This window comes from Trematomus bernacchii, unplaced genomic scaffold (assembly GCF_902827165.1).
Source record: "Trematomus bernacchii unplaced genomic scaffold, fTreBer1.1, whole genome shotgun sequence".
Lineage (NCBI taxonomy): Eukaryota > Metazoa > Chordata > Actinopteri > Perciformes > Nototheniidae > Trematomus > Trematomus bernacchii.
The window spans coordinates 223,557-244,127 of record NW_022987514.1 but is presented as its reverse complement, the minus strand read 5'-3'; the positions used below and the strand labels follow the sequence as shown (position 1 = coordinate 244,127).

General features: G+C 41.4%; 2 protein-coding genes and 1 pseudogene across 2 annotated transcripts; 2 read left to right on the top strand and 1 right to left on the bottom strand.

Annotated features, from left to right (window-relative positions):
• Positions 1–6,449, bottom strand: part of LOC117470576 — a 43,294-nt pseudogene extending 36,845 nt beyond the window's left edge.
• On the top strand, positions 332–4,353 carry LOC117470596 (E3 ubiquitin-protein ligase TRIM21-like). Its single transcript, XM_034115412.1, has 2 exons — positions 332–469; positions 1,306–4,353. Exon 2 carries the CDS (start codon positions 1,310–1,312, stop codon positions 2,951–2,953), a length of 1,644 nt encoding a protein of 547 aa, XP_033971303.1. The 5' UTR covers positions 332–469; positions 1,306–1,309; the 3' UTR covers positions 2,954–4,353.
• A 240-nt stretch (positions 6,450–6,689) lies between the features above and the next one.
• LOC117470835 (cytosolic 5'-nucleotidase 1A) lies at positions 6,690–19,127 on the top strand. Its single transcript, XM_034115719.1, has 6 exons — positions 6,690–6,866; positions 9,160–9,273; positions 12,284–12,419; positions 14,628–14,750; positions 14,846–14,970; positions 18,831–19,127. Exons 1-6 carry the CDS (start codon positions 6,831–6,833, stop codon positions 19,065–19,067), a joined length of 771 nt encoding a protein of 256 aa, XP_033971610.1. The 5' UTR covers positions 6,690–6,830; the 3' UTR covers positions 19,068–19,127.
• The last annotated feature ends 1,444 nt before the right edge of the window (positions 19,128–20,571 follow it).

The window sequence follows — 20,571 nt, the reverse complement described above, 5'->3', positions numbered from 1 at the left end:
CTGACCTGAATGTGAGTCAACAATCACGTGACCCATTTTCAAACAGTCTGTTCAGGGAGGAGGAAGTGTTTCACCAGCTGCTCTTAAACAGGGACCATCACACAGCGTTGTGAAATATAGCTATTAATCTCCAGATGTGTAAAGAGATGTCCTTTATGTGTTGAGAAAATATTCCTACTTATGCTCAATACACTATTTGAAAAGCCTCTTGGATCAGCTGTAAAATGCATCGTCACAAAGTTAAATAACAAGCCTCAATAGTTCTTCTTCCACTCCCTCTTGGCAAACTGCCACTGAGAGGTGGGACCACACTGTAAGAGAAGAGTTTCAATTTCCCGGAAATGAAAGCTGAAGTTTGTCTGAGCGACAGCAGAGCAGCAGCCGAGACAAGTCTCTGTTTCTCTGAAGAAACACTCAACTGAATCCAGAAGCTTTTTCTCAACAACACAGCAGGACTCTGCAAACACTGGTGAGTACACTACAGACACATCACTTACTAAATATTTAGTCAAAGTTGGATTAAAATCAGAATCTGACTGTGTTACATCAGTTTACCATATAAAGAATATTATACAATATAAATGTGTCAGTTAAGATAAAACCTCAACATTTACATTAGCAACAGACAACAATATAACTACAATGTAAACTCTGGTTAAGTTAGGTTAGAGAGCATACAGTCAAAGCTAGCATTAGCTTATACTTATTTTCATATTTCCTGTATTTGAAAAGATCTTTATAAATGACTCTATTAAATAAAGTAGAATCTAAATAGTAGATTTGTTCTGGACTGTCCAAAGCAAGGGATCTGGTGTTATGTTACAAGTGTTGCTTATAAAAAGGCATGACAATTAGATATTTCATCTCATATCATTTGTACACACTGTGGTAAGTAGCCTTGAGCTTTGAACCTGTTTCTGTAGTAACTGCTGTCTGCCTTTTGAAGCTGATAACGTTTACTGTTTTTTAACAACTAGTATTAACTTCAGTGATGCTCAGCAGGAGGTTTCACTCCTCTGTTCAACAACGGCAAAATCCCCCAACAGTATTAGAGCTTACACATTGTGTTTCTTAGAGTTTAAACTGAATGCTGCTATGACTTTCCAGATTTCATTTTAACTTTAATTTGAATTCTTACAGACAAAAAACCTAAATGCTTTTGGTTGTCATTGGTCTATGTATGTCATTTCTAACATAAAACGTTGGGGTAGTTTACATTTTCGGGTTCATAGTAGGACTCTATGAACTGGCAAATAGAGAATAATAATTACAGTTGTGTTTTTTTCACACGTTTTGTCCTCAGAGAGACATGTCTGCTGCCAGCTGTCTGCTGACTGAGGATCAGTTTCTGTGCTCCATCTGTCTGGATGTGTTCACTGATCCAGTCACCATACCATGTGGACACAACTTCTGTAAAGCCTGCATCTCTGAACACTGGGATAGAAATGTCCCGAGTCACTGTCCCAACTGTAAAAAGGTTTTCAACATAAAGCCTGAGCTGCTGGTCAACACTTTCATCTCTGAGATGGCTGCTCAGTTCAGACAGTCAGCTCAACAGAAAGCCAGCAGCAGCAGCTCAGAGCAACAAGTGGTCAAACCAGGAGAAGTTCCCTGTGACGTCTGCACTGGAACCAGACTGAAGGCCCTGAAGTCCTGCCTGGTGTGTCTGGAGTCCTACTGTGAGACTCACCTGGAGCCTCATCTGACAAAGAAAGGCTTAAAAAGACATCAGCTGATCGACCCTGTGGAGAACCTGGAAAGCAGGATGTGTGTGAAGCACGATAAACTGCTGGAGCTGTTCTGTAAGACCGACCAGGTGTGTGTCTGCATGCTCTGCACTGTTTTAGACCACAAGACACATGATGTTGTTCCTCTGAAAGAAGGATATGAAGGAAAGAAGGCTGAGCTGGGGAAGACAGAGGCTGAAATTCAGCAGATGATCCAGAAGAGACGACTGAAGATTCAGGACATGAATCGCTCAGTGGAGCTCAGTAAGGAAGGAGCAGACAGAGAGATAGCAGATGGTGTTCAGGTCTTCACCGCTCTGAAGGAGTCTGTTGAGAGAAGCCAGGCCGAGCTCATCGACACCATCAAAGAGAAGCAGAGAGAGACAGAGGAACAGGCTGAAGGCTTCATCAAAGAGCTGGAACAGGAAATCTCTGAGCTGAAGAAGAGAAGCTCTGAGGTGGAGCAGCTGTCACGCTTTGAAGACCAGCTCCACCTCCTCCAAAGCTTCACGTCCCTGAACGCTGCTCCACCCACCAAGAACTGGACAGAAGTCAGGGTCCGTCCACCTTCATATGAGGGGACTGTGGTGAGAGCTGTGACTCAGCTGGAGGAGACGCTCAGTAAACAGATGAAGAAGCTGCTTGAGGTGGAGCTGAAGAGGGTCCAGCAGTATGAGGTGGAGGTGACTCTTGATCCTGATACAGCACATCCTGCACTCATCCTGTCTGATGATGGAAAACAAGTTAAACTTGGTGATGTGAAGAAGAATCTCCCAGACAATCCAGAGAGATTTGATTCTTGTGCTTGTGTTTTAGCAAAGCAGAGTTTCTCTTCAGGAAGATTTTATTACGAGGTTCAGGTTAAAGGGAAGACTGGGTGGGATTTAGGAGTGGTCAGAGAGTCGATCAACAGGAAGGGACAGATCACACTGACTCCTCAGAATGGTTACTGGGTGATATGGTTGAGGAATGAAAATGAGTACCAAGCTTGTGCTGTTCCTCTAGTCCTTCTCTCTCTGAAGTCTCAGCCTGAGAAGGTGGGGGTGTTTGTGGATTATGAGGAGGGTCTGGTCTCCTTTTATGATGTTGATGCTGCAGCTCTGATCTACTCCTTCACTGGCTGCTGCTTCAAAGAGAAACTCTACCCATTCTTTGGTCCCAGTCTTAATGATGGTGGTAAAAACTCTGCTCTTCTGATCATCTCTCCTGTCAATCACACTGAGTAGAACAACCATCTGATTTTCTACAGAAAGATTCACTCTCACTAAATGTAATACATGTATTCAACTGGGGAAGTACATTGTACACATTGTTAATGATTCAGAATCTGATCACATATGGTTCACCTTGATGAGACGCATAAAAACACATAAAATACTGATGAGTATGTTCTAATGTACTCTAGTTTATTCTACGGAGAAAACTATTTACTCAGAAATAAACTTTAGCCACTTCTTTATATGTCAGGGGGGAAATAAAAGTATTTATTGTCTCAGAATTGTGTGTTCAAAAAGTGTTTCATACTTGCAGACATTACTAGTGGAAGTAATGCTCTCTTTTTTTATTAGTAAAATACTGTATATATATCTTTTTTATATAATTTTCAATGGAGGGGAAAATGATGGGTCTCTGGTGTGTTTTAAAGGGGAGGTTCAGGATTGATTATTGAATTATAGTATATTGGTACAAAATGTATTGACAGTTACTTGGAGAATCAACAATATCTGATCATTAAACATTAGGCTGCAGTGGTTTAACAAACCAGGGAAATGTAAATGTTACATCTCAGCTGTCTGTTGTGTTATGTTAATTGTATTTCGTCCACCTCTCTGCACACTGCTTGTAAAGTTTGAACAAAGCCTCAATGGATTAAAGAAAAAGGAACAAAGAATGTTATTTTGAGTGTTTTTTTAAATGTACTTACTGAAGTACAGTTTGCACTAGTTCTCAATTTAGGGAAAGTAGGAAAAAAATGTACTTGGCTATTTCCATTTCTACTTAACTACATCTGTCTGATAGATTTGGTTCTTCTGAAGCTTTATAAACTATTTAAAACCCTCTTGGATCAGCTGATCAGAGATATTAAGATTGCTGTATATGTTTGTTAGAAATAAGGCCATCAACTGGTTAGCTTAGCTTAGCATAAAGACTGGAAACAGGGGAAGACAAAGCCAGCCTGTCCAAAGGTAACAAAATCCACCTATCAGCAGCTCTGAATCCAGTTTGTTTAATCCATACCAAATCAGAGGAGTAAAAACATCAATAAGACGTTTAACAGGGGATTATGGGTCGGGCTATTTCTTGGCTGGGACCTAAACAAGTTGCCAAATTGTTTTTACATTTCAGTTTTCGTACAGAGATATATCAAGTACACTTAAATGTGTATTTTGTCACTCACTATTTCCCCCCTATTCCTAGTATATATGCTAAACTAAGCTAATCTAAGTGTCTGATGGCTGCAGCCTGTGTCAGTGAGAGCGGTCTGACTGGTTGGACTGCTTCTAATGATTATGATCTCATTCTTCACCTTGAACACACTCCAGCACTGCCTGTACAGGTGAGACTAACTCACTGCAAACGTCCCGTCTGACTGGGAGATAAATAAAGGGTTTTTTAAATATCAAAATTGCATGAAATATGCTTGTAAAGTCTATTTTATTAATGTCCTGTTTATAAAATGGAGCTTATCATTTGAAATGTCATTATTTTTAAAGAGGTGGATGGTGAATAATATTACAATTAAAAATGTTTCACTCACATCATGACTTTGTTTTTTATTACAGTACACGTTTTCTGAAATGTTATCTTTAAATATACTAACGCATACAGAAACAGCACAGAAATGTGTGCACTGGTTAAAACCAGGATCAAATTCTTGTTTTATTGTCGACTTATTAGAGTCAAAGGTTTTTACAGAGGGGAGTTTTGATATGGGTTTGTACCACGACATAAATCCAGAAAAACTGTCAGCAGCCTTTAAGAAAAATCTATTCTCCACATGTTTTTTAGGGAAACAGATGTTATAATCCTTAACGCAATCATCAATAATTAGTCTATAAATCTGGCTATTGATGATATATGAACAAACCACTCAGAGTACAGATGGGAGTGAAACTCATTTTGATAACATTTTTAAAAAAAAGGCCTTGAATTGTGAATTTACATTTTGCAGTACACAGGTAATTCAGTTAAAAGAAATAGTAACTAATTCATATGACCACTTTTTGTGTTTGATTCTAATTTAATCTGGCATTATTTAATGATAACATAGTAAGGAATCAAAATAGCCCAACCTTTCAAAACTGTCAACCAATGGTGACATACCTTCACCTGTTAGCGACACAACGCTTGAATAGCACGTTCTCTAATAGGGAGTTGGCTCAAGGAGTAAGAGGTTAAAATAAGGGCAGTGTCTGCAAGATTCAATACAACCTGTCTGCACTGAGTAAACTAAAATATGCTATGAGACAGTGAACTAATGTGCAATCTCATAGTACGTCCCAACACACAGAATATGTCTAAGAATACTTCAGTTGTACAGTGTGAATGAGGTCAAAGGTTATATTTCAATGTGTGTTCATTGAATTATACTGGAAGTAGTGTATCAGGTTGTTTCTGTGCTGAATGACAAACTAATTGACTTAACAACTGAGTATGTGCACTTGTGAGGGATCTTAAAGTCTGTTGATAGATGCCTTACTGACTTTGACCTTTAAAAAACGAGAGCACAAAAAACCTCACTGACATTGAACTGTCTGACTGACTGAGTGCAAGTAGTGGAAGAAGTATTAAAGAGGCACTGTTATGCTTTTGGGGTTTCCCCTTTCCTGTAATGTGTTCTGGAGGTTTGTGTGCATGTAAATGGTCTGCAAAATAATAAATATTGCATAAAAAATACTCAGATCTTGTACTTGAGTAAAAGTAGAAGTACTCAGATCTTGTACTTGAGTAAAAGTAGAAGTACCAGAGTGTAGGAATACTCTGTTACAGTAAAGGTCCTGCATTCAAAATGTGACTCAAGTAAAAGTAGAAAATGTATTAGCATCAAAATATACTTAAAGTACCAAAACATTGGTCCATTTCAGAATAATATATATGATATGTTTTATAATGATTGATCATTAAAGTGTTATCAAAGCTGGTAAAGGTGCGGCTAGTTTTAATGACTTTGTATACTGCAGGGTAGCTTGTGAATTTACTCCAGGTGGAACTAAAGTAGCAACAAATGGCACTTAAGTACAGTACTGGAGTAAATGTACTAGTTACTTCCCACCACTGATTGACTGTAAGTGATTATCTGACAGGTAACTGACAGTTTAAGTGATCTGACTCTCAGTCCATCACCTGCTGATTACCTGCGGACGTCAAGCAGGTACCTGAACCCCCTTTGGTAACCAAGATAAAAGGTCTAGGAAGTAAGAAAGTAAGGAAAAGGGGAACAGAAGAAGGCTTTCTCACCGTTAAGCCGAAGAAAACTTTCCCTTCTCCTCCTTTTTACCCCAACGGTCCAAACCCGGTTGGAAAACCAGCTCACAAACCGGGTTAAATCCGCTCCAAACCGGACCAGGTTTATCTCGGACCTTCTCCAGACCTTCACCCCTTCTCTGCCCCAAACAGGTAGTCCAGGTGTGAACGTTTTAGGGTGTAAAATAAGGGTTCAAAAGACCCGGATCGTTTGTCTCTACCTGAGACAATAATCACTGCTGTGGGCGGGGTGGCCAGCGGCAGGCAAACAAGGAAGTGACGTCATCACGTTAATGTTTATGTTACGCTCTTAAAGTGAACGTCACTGTATTTTTATTTTCTTTACTGTATTTTTATTATTTGTATGTATTTTGTTCTTACTTTATACGTCCAACCCCTGAATACATGATGTTAATATATGTTCTTGAATAAATACAATTAAAAACTAAAAATTAAAATCTTAAAGTAAACGTAAGGTGTTACGCACATAGGCGGAACTTGTGCACTGCACAGCCACTTTGTCTATGCAGGAACTTTAAAGTTAGTTAGTTTGACAGGCAGTTGTTTAGTGTTGGATTGGTGTTACATTCAGTTGTTAGGAGTATTTATAAGCTGCAGGGTTTTAGTCGAGTTGCGGGCATGGTCTCCACGATCCAAAACACCGACGTGAAGCAGGTAGGACTCACCTTGGTCGGGTTATTATATTATAATGTAGGGCTGTCTCATACACAAAGACATGGTCACAAATATCCAGAACCACACCCTGTGGAAAATATTAGCAATATCACACTGTTTGCGTGCCCTTCTTAAGAGTTTTCCACCAGGTTTGAATGATCATGTATTTTAATCTTCCTCACTTCCTCACAGTCTTATGACTCGATGCCTTCTTGCAAATGCAGCTCATAATGCAACACATTATTTCCCCAACGTCCATAATCTTTAAGCTGTAAAACGTCCCATTACAGAGGGAGAACATTGAAAGGGAAACACGTATTTGTTTTATTTTTAAAATCATGCAATCTGAATGTTATGTGTGCCGAATTGATGGGTGGGAAGTATTGTTTAAAATAAAACACAAGTCTTCTTTTTAACTGTGACATACCTGCACCAGGTGGCGGGGCAATGATACAATTGTATATTCTGTAATAGGGGTTTGGACCATATGAGACTGAAAAAGTGCATTGTCTAAATGCTGTAGGTAATAGACGTGTATAGACAAGTATTTTCATTTTACTTTATACTTCTACTCCACTAGCCAATGTTGTACTTTTTACTCCACAGATGTATTTACTTGTTAGTTGATACATTCAGATGTTGACACAATACATAGGAGAAACATGATTAAAACATGATTATTTTGGTATAAATTCAACCATCCGACATTATAATTAAGGTACTAAGACCATGAGTAGGTGAACAGAAAATAAATTGACTTCAAGAAGTCTGTATATTCTGTGATAGGGGTTTGGACCCTATGACACTGAGAAAGTGCATTGTCTGCAAATACTGTAGGTAATAGACTTCACAGAACAAACAGAACTATTCCCAAAGAGAGTGAACAAATTGCCATAGCAGGGTTTGTTCTGACATAGAAACATTGGTGTAGAAATACTTATATTCTGCTATTTTGTTCCCCAATGTTCTTTATTGTTTTTTTCCACATTTACAAGTGCACAGAAAAAAGACAACAGACAAAGAAAAACATCCCCAAAAACATTTTACATTACATCACTGCTAAACTAGATAATTAACTACCATTGACATACACTCACATGACAGCACTTAAAGTGAAGAAGTACAGTAAAGTAAAGAACATAAAAAACATATCCTTATTTTTCCTCAAAAGAGCTATGAGACGCTTAGCATGGAGGAGACGCATATCAATTAAAGCTTTCCCACTTTTGGGATGCTATGAGTAGTTCCCAATATAAACAACTTAGGGTGAAAAGGTAGTTTTATACCTATCATCTTGTCTACAGCATGAAATACCTCGCACCAAAACTCTCTAACTTCCCCACAATGTCCCTTTGTGTTGTTGACACTTAATGCATAAGCTGTGGTCAAATGTATGTTGGGGCAATGTATTCACGTTACATTTTCATAGTTGAAACTCATGTTTACCGTTTATGTATTAAGTCTAGTTCTGTACCTACACATTTGAGGCACTCGTACTTTAGTATTTCAATTTAATGCTACTTTGTTCTTCTACTCCACTACATTTCAGAGGTAAATGGTGTACTTTTACTCCACTACATTTATTGAATACCTTTAGTTACTTTACAGATTTGGATTAATGATGTGAAATATAATCAAGTGTTGAATCAGACTTTAGTTACACCTTCATTTTACTTTATACTTCTACTCCACTACATTTTGGAAGCCAATTTTATACTTTTTACTCCACAGATGTATTTACTTTAGTTAGTTGATCAATTCAGATGTTGACACAATACGTAGGAAAAACATGATTAAAACATGATTATTTTTGCTATAGATTAAAGCATCCAGTGGGTTAACAGAAAATAGAGGTCTTTAATATAAATATACTTCACTGTTCCAGCTTCTTCAATGTGAAGATTTGCTGCTTCTACTTTCTGCAATGAGTACTTTAACTCCTAATACGTTTTTACTTAAGTACTATTCTTGATGCAATGCTTTTACTTGAAATTGGGTTTTTTTTCAAGTGTGGTATTAGTACTTTTACTCAAGTGAAGAATCTTCGTACTTTTTCCGCCACTGTTTGTTGTCTGAAGATGCAGATCCTGTTTCTATTTACGTGTATACACTATAGACTTTATGCAATACTTTTTATTCTGTATTTTTGTATTTTATTATATATGTTGCATTGTTGGAGGAGCTCAGGTCAGAAGAATGTAATTGCCATTTCTTCACTGTAACTTTGTGCATATGACAATAAAACCTTTAAAACCTTTGAAATCTTTGAATCTTTCCCCTTCCCTTCCCCCAGAAAGAGGCTGATCGTGCGGTGGTCGTCGCGGTAACGTCTCGGGCGGTGTTTGACTGTGGAGCTGATGATGGAGATGAGGTGTGCGAAGTGAGCGTGGCTTTCCCTCTGCTACAGGTAGACTCTAACACTGAACTATTAAAAACACTTTCTTTGGTTAGTGAAATAATGTTTTCCCCTCTAAAATGAACTCAGGTGAGCATAGCCATATTCATATATCTGTGTGTTGGGAAAATCCTGAATGTCCTCTTCCAATATGAGAGTAACATGATAACAAAGGCCCAACTGTAGCTGTGTACATGACAGGATGTATGATTACCTAGAAGAGCATCAGGACTGTTTTAGGCATATGATAGCTATGTGATTAACATGATCATTCAGCCTTTATGGAGATAGACATATGACAAGCATGATCATTTCTGACGTGGAGCTAATCTGAAGTAAACATTGAATACTGCTTTCTATTCCTCCATCTTGTGACTGTGTAACTCCCTCTCTTGGATATCAGCATGTGAAGGACACTGTTCAGGAACTAGTTGATGCTCTGTATGTGATGACTACTTCCATTCTGGAGAGGATCAGAAATACATGGATCCTGAGATTGAAGATCAAGCCGGTGACCAGTGATATTTGAACACTGTGCCATAAACTCATTTTGTGTAAAAAGTAGTTTATTTTGAGTCAATCCCACATACACACATGCTGCTGCTCCAGGAAATAGAGCAAGTGAGAAAATGAGGATTAATCCGCCACTTAAAATAGTTCCCTTAAGCACCGTGAATTGCCTTGTGTTGAAAGGTGCTATATAAATAAACTTGCCTTGCCTTCCTGTGACGAAGGTAACTTCGTCACTGTGGACTGACGGCTTCGGGCCTTGTAACTCAGCACTTTAGTGAACAGTTTGTACTTTATTAGCGTTCAAGGTTCAAGGTTCAAGGTTCTTTATTGTCAAACTGACATAGCTACAGAGTAATTATGTTGTTGAAAATCTTATGTCACAGGCTTCTCCAACAATGCAACATAATAACAATACAGACAGCAAGAGCAATACAAAAAGAAAAATAGTTATTAAAAAAAAGTGAGCATGTGGAATAGTGCAGTACGAGTCTATATACAAGTTATTGGAATGATATATATTAGATAGTAGATATATATTACTGAGTAGCAGATGAATGTTTTTGATGTTGTTTCAACAGTTCAATTGTTTAACAGTCTCACTGCCCGCGGGAAGAAACTGTCTCCGAATCTTTTTGTCCTTGCCAGGATGCTGCGGTAACGTCTGCCAGACGGCAACAGAAAGAACAGTTTGTGGCTGGGGTGATGGGGGTCTTTGATAATCCGTAGTGATTTCTTCCTGAGCCGCTGGGAGTAAAGGTCCTCCATGGATGGCAGCTCCGTCCTGGTGATGTGCTGTGCAGTTTTCACCACCCTCTGTAAAGCCTTACGATCGAGGTCGGTGCAGCTGCCGTACCAGGCCGTCATGCTGCCAGTCAGGATACTCTCTATCGTGCACCTGTAGAAGTTGCAGAGTATCCTGAATCCATTTTGAACCTCCTCAACCTGCGGAGGAAGAAGAGCCGCTGTCGAGCTTTCTTGGTGATGGTGGTGGTGTGAAGAGACCATGTCAGGTCCTCAGTGATGTGGACCCCAAGGAACCTGAAGCTTTTGACTCTCTCCACCGTAGTCCCATTGATGGCGATGGGGGTGTGTCCCTCTCCCTGCTGCTTCCTGTAATCCACAATCCGTGATTGCACAGTACAGTTTGGCATTACATATTTGCACATTTTATATAATTTATACTAATTATTGAGGTAGTATTTATTAACTGCTTAAACCGTATTGATTGGAATGTCGTCTGGCAGATGCTGGTCGGGTCCTCGGCTCCGCCTGAAAAGATAGGGGAGTTAGCGAGAGCGCCGAAAGTATTTATGCTGGTGTAAAAATGACAGCGGTTGAGAATAATCAGGGTGCAAATAATATGTTGAGCGTGTATGGGTCATGACGTTGGGTTGCATTGATTGTACGAGTTGCCACTGTGTGGAGTTGACATGTCACTCCCCCATGTCTGTTGCTGCTGATTGTGTGCACCTGGTGCCCTGTGTTGTCTCCTCCCCCCTCACCTGTGTCTTGTTGATTAATTAGTGTGTGTATTTAGGCTCTGGGTGTTTCTCAATCGCGAGTAAAGCTGCTTCAGAGCCACTATTTCAAGCATACTACGTCATTGAGTGCCGCCGAAGTACTGTTCCAATCTCCAGCATACTTGGAAATCTACCGAGCCCGGCGTACTCCGTTTGGAGAAATATCGAGGCTGCACATGAGTAGACTCCGCGGTCTTAAAATCCCCACAATGCTTTGCGCACGGACCAATTTCCCGAAATCTGTGGCCGTTTCTCAATCGCGAGGATATTGGCTTCCAAGCCAATATTTCAAGGATGCTACGTCATCGAGTGCCGCCGAAGTACTGTTCCAATCTCCAGCATACTTGGAATTCCACCGAGGCCGCGTCCTTGGTTTGGGGGAAATTTCGAGGCTGCACATGGGTAGACTTCGCGTCCTTAAAATCCCCACAATGCTTTGCGCATGGACCAATTTCCCCAAATCTGTGGCGGAAGATGTAAGGCGGGGCCTCTCATATGACGCACACCTGCACACTTGCTAGCCTGTTCCACTCTTTGTTTCCAAATGTCAGGAAGTATTCTTGACTCGCTTCTGAAGCAAGATGCTCGGCAGACATGTGCTACAAAGCAAGCGTACTCACGATTGAGAAACACCCTGTGTGTTTCCTGTTTGTAAGGGGTGCGAGATTGAGGCTGTGTCATCTGCCCGTGAGTAATAAATGCCCACACCGGGTTGTATTTTGGACGTTCTGCCTCTGCCTCCTTGCTTGGTCGGGCCGCTCAACGGTCAGCGTCACACTTCCCTACAAACGCACCATTTTCTCATATTTGGCGCACTGGTAATGACTCAGCTGTTATTTTAAATTGAACCCTAAATATACTTGTGATATGTTTGAACAGATTTTACAATGGATTTGGAGTTTTGAGAGCAAAGTTTACAATAAGAAAAAGAAAGAACAACACCAGACTAAACTTTTAAAGGAACCTTTTCAATTTAATTCATATCTCAGGCGCTGCAGAAAGTGAACGAACGTCTGTTGGAGGAGAATCCATCTGAGTCACTGCTGTTCGATGTGGTCCTGATCACCAGCGACAGTCAGCAACAGCAGCAGAGCTCCCGCATCATCAGCAACACCCGACATCACGGTAATATCACTTTTACTTATGGTTATCCAACCTTAATGATCAGCAATAGCAACAAACAGTACGGTAATAACACTTTAGCCTTAAGAAGCAATCTAACTTTAACCAGCAGCAGCAACACCCGACATCACGGTAATATCACTTTTACCTTGAGCAGCACAATCATTATTCTAACTGTGACCATAAACTCCATCACTGGACATTACGGTAGTCTTATTTCAACCATCAGCAGCACAACACATCATAACTGACTGTCCTTTATTTTATTTATTTGTTATTCTAACCTTTTATGCTCTTAACCTTTTCTATATTACCATATTTTATTCAATATGCTCCTTATAGCATCGTGAAGCACCTTGAGATGACGTTGTTTTTAAAGTGTGCTATATAAATGAAATGTATTATTATTATTATTATAATAAGGTAATCTTCAGCAACAACACAGTAATTTAACTTTAACCTACAGTAGCAGTATAACATTATGGTAATAAAACTCTAATCTTCTGTAGCAACAAACATTACAGTAATCCAATTGTAACCTTCAACAGCAGCAAAAGACCTTAGAGTTATCCAACCTTAATGATCAGCAATAGCAACAAACCGTACGGTAATAACACTTTAGCCTTAAGAAGCAATCTAACTTGAACCATCAGCAGCAACACCAGACATTACGGTAATAACGCTTTTACCTTGAGCAGCACAATACGGTATTCTAACTGTGACCCTAAACTCCATCACTGGACATTACGGTAGTCTTATTTCACCCATCAGCAGCCCTGGACACTAACTTTAATCTTCAGCAGCAACACATTAATTTAAATGTACCTTGCAGCAGCAGTATAAAACATTATGGTAATAAAACTCTAATCTTTGGTAGCAACAAACATTACAGTAATTCAATGTTAAAGGGGACCTATCATGCAAAATGCACTTTTTGATGTCTTGTATACATAAATATGTGTCCCCGGTGTGTCGGGGAACTCACGCAGCGTCAGAAAATAAAACCCTCTCTCTTTTCCTCTGTACCCGAATCTTTTTAAAAAACGGGGTGTAACGGAGCGGATACAGATTTGCTGCCGATCTGACGTCAAATCGGCAGCGGACCCACAGAAAGTTGCTCTCAGAAACAATGCCTGACGTGTTTTGGACGTAATCTCGTCTTTGTTTACATTAGCAAGCCTTGCTAACACTCAGAGCTAACCTGTACTGGAGAGCACATGTGTTTAAAAAGCAGGAAATAAAAAAAGGAACTCACCTTGTGGTAAACCCGCAAGAGAAAAAGCATTTGAGCTCCATACTGTTTCAGAAATAATCCTTGATGTGGTTTAGAACAGGATGGCGTTTTATCACAGCAGAATTTAACTTTATCTCCGGTAGAATTCTGATCAGGCATTAGCTCCGCCTCCTATTTTCTTTTTTTTTCAAGCTAAGGACCCAAGATCCGCGTTTCTCTAACAGGCCTGCAAAAGAGGGGTTTGAGCAGTATGAGGCATGGCTTCAATGGGTGAACTGTTTGGTATTTTAAGCAAAAAACTTCACAGACATGTTTTGTATAGGTATGGCCCTACAATATATTTTTCCAATATAGGATAATAGGTCCACTTTAACCTACAACGGCAGCAAAATACCTTACAGTTATCTAACCTTAATGATCAGCAGTAACAACAAACAGTACGGTAATACGGGCGGCTGTGGCTCAGTGGCTAGAGTGCTGGACTTCGAATTAGGGGGTAGCAAGTTCGAGTCCCACTGCAGTCAGCATGTCGTTGTGTCCCTGGGCAAGATACTTCACCCCAAATTGTTCCTGTGGGGATTGTCCACAGTATTGAGTATGTAAGTCGCTTTGGATAAAAGTGTCTAACAAATTACATGTAATGTAATGTAATAAGTCTTTAACCAGCAGTATCAACACCAAACATTACGGTAATCCAATTTCAACAAGCATCAGAACTACCAGAGATTACAGTAACCTAACTTTAATCTCCAACAGCACCACCAGACATTTCTGTAATCTTACTTTAACCAGCATCAGAACTACCAAACATTACGGTAATCCAATTTCATACGTCAGCAGCAACACTAAACATCACGGTAATCTCACTTTAACCAGCAGCATCAACACCAGACTTTACGGTAATCTATGGCTATCCTTTTGTCTTATTGATGCAGTGGTTGACCTTTTGTCCTGATGTCTTTCCCGCTCTGTTGCAGGTCTTGAAATAAGCAGGTTCTGTTTTTCCAGCGAGGAGGATTTCACGGAGAGTTTACTGAAAAATAACGTGCATCTCTTCCTGACGACGGACAGAGACGAGGCTGCGCAGGCGTCACAAAAAGGTCTTAATTCAAACTATCTCGGCTATTTCAAAGTCCATCCTGTCTATTGCTAGTGTGAATGTCCAGGTGAATTATCCTCCTTCTCATTGGTCCAGGTGTTTTCTCCGCGCTGCTAAATGGGAAGGTAGCTTCGTCAGAGCAGCTCAGAGTTGTGTTCTGCGGGGACGCCGTCATCCGGACCGACGCAGAACCACCATCAGCGAGCCAAGACGCCGCTCAGGTACTCACGTAAACAAAAGATGATACCTCTTTCGTCTAGATCTTTTGTGCACCAGTCAATCCTCAAATTGAATACAGAGATAAATCCCACATCAAATGTACGATAGACGGTCTTGTATGTTGTCTTAAAGGTCCCCTATTATTCTGTTTTTCATCAATATATTATAGGTCTCAGATATATACAAAACATGTCTCTGAAGTGTTTGGCTCCAAACACCAAACAGATCATTGCAGCATCCCATAATCCCCTCTGTTTCAGCCCTGTTTCAAAAGAGCTGATTCTCTGTCTGTTACTTTAGATGAAAATAATGGCTGGCTTATCAAGAGCACAACTGAAACATAACATCTGAAACGATGTAAGTCAAAGTCAAAAAGTCAAAGTCAGCTTTATTGTCAAAAATTCTACATGTGTTATACTGTACATCCAGAAATATCGAAATATCGTTTCCCGCAGTCCCACAGTGTGACATGTATACATAAAACAAAAGAAAAAGGGCCTAGATAACCGGGGTATACAGTTTAAAATGTCAATAATATATTTAAAGTTTTCAAAGTACAGTTTCAGTGCAGTAGCAGCGGAGATGGGCAGAAAAGTGACTGGTGCTGGATGTGTGTGGTGTGTGGTGTGTGTGTGTGTGTGTGTGTGTGTGTGTGTTGTGTGTGTGTGTTGTGTGTGTGTGTTGTGTGTGGTGTGTGTGTGTTGTGTGTGTGTGTGTGTGTGTGTGTGTGTGTGTGTGTGGTGTGTGTGTGTGTGTGTGTGTGTGTGTGTGTGTGTGTGTGTGTGTGTGTGTGTGTGTGTGTGTGTGTGTGGTGTGTGTGTGTGTGTGTGTGTGGTGTGTGTGTGTGTGTGTGTGTGTGTGTGTGTGTGTGTGTGTGTGTGTGTGTGTGTGTGTGTGTGTGTGTGTGTGTGTGTGTGTGTGTGTGTGTGTGTGTGTGTGTGTGTGGTAAAGTCCAGGACCATTTGGGGCAGGGGAGAAGGGTGGTAGGCAGGGTGGAGAGTTCAGGGGAGAGATGTCAGAGAGGGGGAGAGAGGGAGGGAGGGAGGGGAGGGGAGGGGAGAGAGTTCAGTATCCTGACCGCCTGGTGGAGGAAGGTGTTCCCCAGCCTGGTGGTGCCCGAGCTGAGGCTGAGGAACCTTCTTCCTGAAGGCAGGCGGCTGAGGAGACTGTTGGAGGGGTGGGTGGAGTCACCCGCAATGCTGAGTGCTTTGCGGGTGAGGCGGGTGTTGTATATGTCCTGTAGTGAGGGGAGTGAGGCACCGATGATCCTCTGGGCAGAGTTCACTATGCGCTGCAGGCTCTTGCGGTTGGAGGCGGTGCAGCTTCCAAACCACAGCGTGATGCAGCTGCTGAGGATGCTCTCGGTGGCGCCTCGGTAAAAAGACAGCATGATGGGGGGTGATGCTCCGGCTCGCTTGAGCTTCCGGATGAAGTACAGGCGCTGCTGGGCTTTCTTCGCTAGTGCGGTGGTGTTGTTTTTCCAGGTGAGGTCATCAGTGATGGTCACACCAAGGAATTTGGTGCTGGTCACCTGCGTCACAGCAGCGCCGTTGATGGTCAGGGGGAGAGGGGGTCGGCGGTGGGTTCTCCTGAAGTCAACAACTATCTCCTTTGTTTTCTCCAGGTTGAGGAAGAGGTTGTTATTTTGGCACCACAGGGCCAGCTGGTTCACTTCCTTCCTGTAGTTAGTCTCATCGTTGTTGCTGATGAGACCCACCACAGTAGTGTCGTCTGCAAACTTCACGATGTGGTTGGAGCTGAAGTTGGGTTAGCAGTCGTGGGTCAGCAGAGTGAAGAGAAGGGGGCTGAGCACACATCCTTGGGGGGCCCCCGTACTCAGTATGAGGGTGTTTGAGGTGTTGTTGTTGACCCGTACAGCTTGTGGTCTCTCTGTGAGGAAGTCCAGCAACCAGTTGCAGAGAGAGGGGCTGGGGCCCAGGTCTGTAAGTTTTTGTACAAGCTGCTGGGGGATGATAGTGTTGAATGCTGAGCTGAAGTCTATAAATAGCATTCTAACATATGAGTTATTGGTCTTAGTCTTAGTGTCCAGGTGTGTGAGGGCTGGGTGGAGAGCGGAGGAGATTGCATCCTCTGTGGACCGTTTAGCTCGGTAGGCAAACTGAAATGGGTCCAGCGATGGGGGGAGGGTGGATTTGATGTGCTTCATGACCAGCCTTTCGAAGCACTTCATGATGGTAGAAGTTAGTGCGACGGGGCGGTAGTCGTTGAAGCCGGATGGAGATGACTTCTTTGGCACTGGAATGATGGTGGTTTCCTTGAAGCACGAGGGAACAACAGCCTGGCTCAGGGAGATGTTAAAAATGTCTGTGAGGACATCTGTGAGTTCTTCTGCGCAGTCCCTCAGCACACGACCAGGAATGTTGTCAGGTCCTGCAGCCTTGCGGGGGTTAATCCTCAGTAGTGTGCTCCTCACACTGGCTGGTGAAAGACGCAAAGCCTGGTCGTCGGTGGGGGGGGTGGTTTTCTGCGCAGGTGTGTTGTTCTGTGCTTCAAAGCATGCAAAGAAGCCGTTGAGGTTGTTGAGCAGGGAGGTATTACTGTCACAGGTCTGTTTGTAGTCCGTTAGGGTCCTTATGCCCTGCCACAGGCTCCGTGAGTCCCTGCTATCCTTGAAATGTCCTGTAATTTTTCGGGTGTATTCTTGTTTTGCTTTCCTGATGCCACGGGTCAGGTCAGCCCTGGCTGCTTTCAGCCCAGCTGGATCTCCAGCTCTGAAGGCGATGTTGCGGGCCTTCAGCAGCGTGTGGACCTCCCCTGTAAGCCATGGCTTCTGGTTGGCCCGGATGGTGATGGCTCTGTTTTGTGTCACATCGTCAATGCATTTGGTGATGTAGCCCGTGACTGTCTCTGTCTATTCTTGTATATTGGTGTGATGGTTGTATGTGGCTGCCTGCTTGAACATGTCTCAGTCTGTAGTGTCAAAGCAGTCTCTGAGTGCAGCTGTGCTGTCCTCTGACTACACCCGAACCTGTTTTGAAACCGGTTTGGTGGCTTTTACCCTGGGTCTGTAGGCCGGTTCCAGCAGAACAGTGAGGTGGTCAGAGAGGCCGATGTGGGGGAGGGGGGATGCCTTCTATGCTCCCTTGATGTTGGAATAGACCAGGTCTAATGTGTTTTTCCCCCTGGTTGGTAAATCAACATGCTGATATATAAGGAGCCACTCCCCACACCCCTCTGAGAGATATTTGGTGAAAAAGAACACGGTGCTCTAGGAGGAGATTCAGGTGATAAGATGGGGGGGGGCGGGGGTTACCTTGGTTGGTGATTGGCTAATGGTTACACAAGACAAAACATCGTTATGACATCATAAAGTGGCCAAAATCTGATCAGCTCATTTTCAGACAGGTTTTTATATAAAAGAGTCTCTTTCCACAGAGGGGACACATGTTGATGTAGAAGAGACATGAAGAAGTGGATTTTGCATAATAGGTGACCTTTAAATATTTGTTAAATGATGTTGCAAACAGAGCTGCTGTGATGCAAGAAACATTTCCGACTCGATCTGACAATAAAGTAAGATAAGATAAGATAGTACTTTATTGATCCCAATTTGGGAAATGTTTGTGTTGCAGCATAAAAAGACATGGCATTGTACAATAAAGATTAAAAGAAATAAACAAGAAATTAGAAAATATACATGTTGAATATTAATAAAAGCTTATATAAGTTATTATATATACATTAGTATGTGAGGAAAGGAATATTAAATTGAATATAAATGTCAAATGTCCAGTGTGATAATATTATAAGTATAATAGTATCGTGTTAACTTTTGTACTTTTCCATAAGCCCTATAGAAGATTTTTTCAATAAAAGCTAATGCACGTTTCTTGCGTCGCAGAGTTTCTGGGCTCAGCTGGGCGAGATGCGGCGGAGGTTCGGCGTGTTGGACAGCCCCCTCAGCCTCGTGCTGCTGACGTCCCGCGGCGGGAGGGAAAGCTGCGGCGCCGCCCTCCAAACGCTACGATCACGAGGCGTAAACATGGACGAGGCGTACTCCCTGGCCGGGGCCCCGCGGATCCCCATCCTGTCCCTGCTGAGACCTCACTTCCTGCTTATCAACCACCTGGAGGACTGAGGACATCATAACTGGGATGAACTGTTACAAGATTAAAAATAAAATTCACTGTGTCTTTAACAGAGATGTCAAAAGTACACACATTCTTTACTCAAGTAGAAGTACAGATACTCGTGTTCACTCTGGTAAAAGTAGAAGTACTGACTAAACTTCTTTACTTTAGTAAAAGTACCCATAACTCGCAGCTGTTTTAAAGAGTACCTGACCTCCCTTTATATTAATAGAACAATAATGTCATTGTTAGCTAATGAATGTTTCCATGCTGAACAACGGCAACATGACAACGTTTTCATTGGGCCCTCTTCTTTAGAGAAGAGCAGGAAATGATGGATACACGGATCGTGTTCAAATCAATAGGCACGCAATGACTCTAAATAATAATGATCACGCCACCAAACACACATTCAAACTAAAGGAACCAGCCTGTTTGGAAAATGTAAGAAGTAGAAAGTTCAGGTATTTGTGTTCAAAATGTAAGAAGTCAAAGTAAAAAGTCGTCAGAAAAATAAGTAGTGGAGTAAAGTACTGATACCAGAAACATATACTTCAGTACAGTAACGAAGTAATTGTGCTCCACTACTTCCCACCTCTGTATATGTCAATTCAGCTCATTAGCGTAAAGAGCCAATCAGTGGTCCTGATTTAAAGCTCCGCCCACTTTCACAGTAGTTATATATTTTGGTATATTTTTAACTCTCAAATTTGATGATACAAATAAACCTGAATGAATCAGAATGTGTGTAACTGTTCTACAGTCCACGTCCGAGCAGTCTGTCTTTGAATCTGATCATATTAAACACACTGTCATGTTCTGGACTGATCGAAGGAGTTTGTTGTCAATGCAGCGAGCTTCTCTAAATAGGATTTCTACATTATTCTTTGTTTAGGAGGATTTTACCGGTGCCGAATTATCCACAGGGGTCTCAAACAGACCATGTTTTTAAAACTTTTAAAAGCACTGAGTTGAGAAAAAACTGCATTTCCCCAATGTTGTTCGGCTGCTACTAATGTTTTCTAAACGTATTTATCTTATATTCTTAAGATCTAGACGTCGAATGACTGGAATATATGGTTAAAAACTACCAAAATCTCAAATGATACAGTAAAAATGTGGCTTAAGACGGCTTAAAAAGTCAAATTATGACCGCGGGATACAATATAAACTTAATCTATATCACAGATTTCTTTGGGTTTGTAAAATGTTCGACACATTTGAGATAATTGAAGTAAGACAATGACAAAATATCAAACGGAGATCTAGTTGTTTTGACAATATTTATATTTGGAAAAATTACAGATGCGTTGAATGCAGAAAATAAGAGTTGAATTTAACATCTATACTGTTTGTTTGTGCCCCGATGGAAGGCTGACAGGCAGGTAGGCCATCCAGTTATTTTAGCCGGGCCGGCTAAAATGATTGGTCGTGCTTTTTATAGTACTACGGCTTCCACAGATGACATTTTTTTATGGATTTTTTGTCAAAGCACTTCAGATATTCATTGCT

What these genes read in the sequence shown, in the direction of transcription:
- LOC117470596 (XM_034115412.1), top strand. Translation starts at nt 1,310, where the DNA reads ATGTCTGCTGCCAGCTGTCTGCTGACTGAGGATCAGTTTCTGTGCTCC.
- LOC117470835 (XM_034115719.1), top strand. Translation starts at nt 6,831, where the DNA reads ATGGTCTCCACGATCCAAAACACCGACGTGAAGCAG. An exon ending in CAGCAACACCCGACATCACG is followed by an intron (nt 12,420 to 14,627) that starts GTAATATCACTT and finishes GCTCTGTTGCAG; the next exon opens with GTCTTGAAATAAGCAGGTTC. An exon ending in TGCGCAGGCGTCACAAAAAG is followed by an intron (nt 14,751 to 14,845) that starts GTCTTAATTCAA and finishes TCATTGGTCCAG; the next exon opens with GTGTTTTCTCCGCGCTGCTA.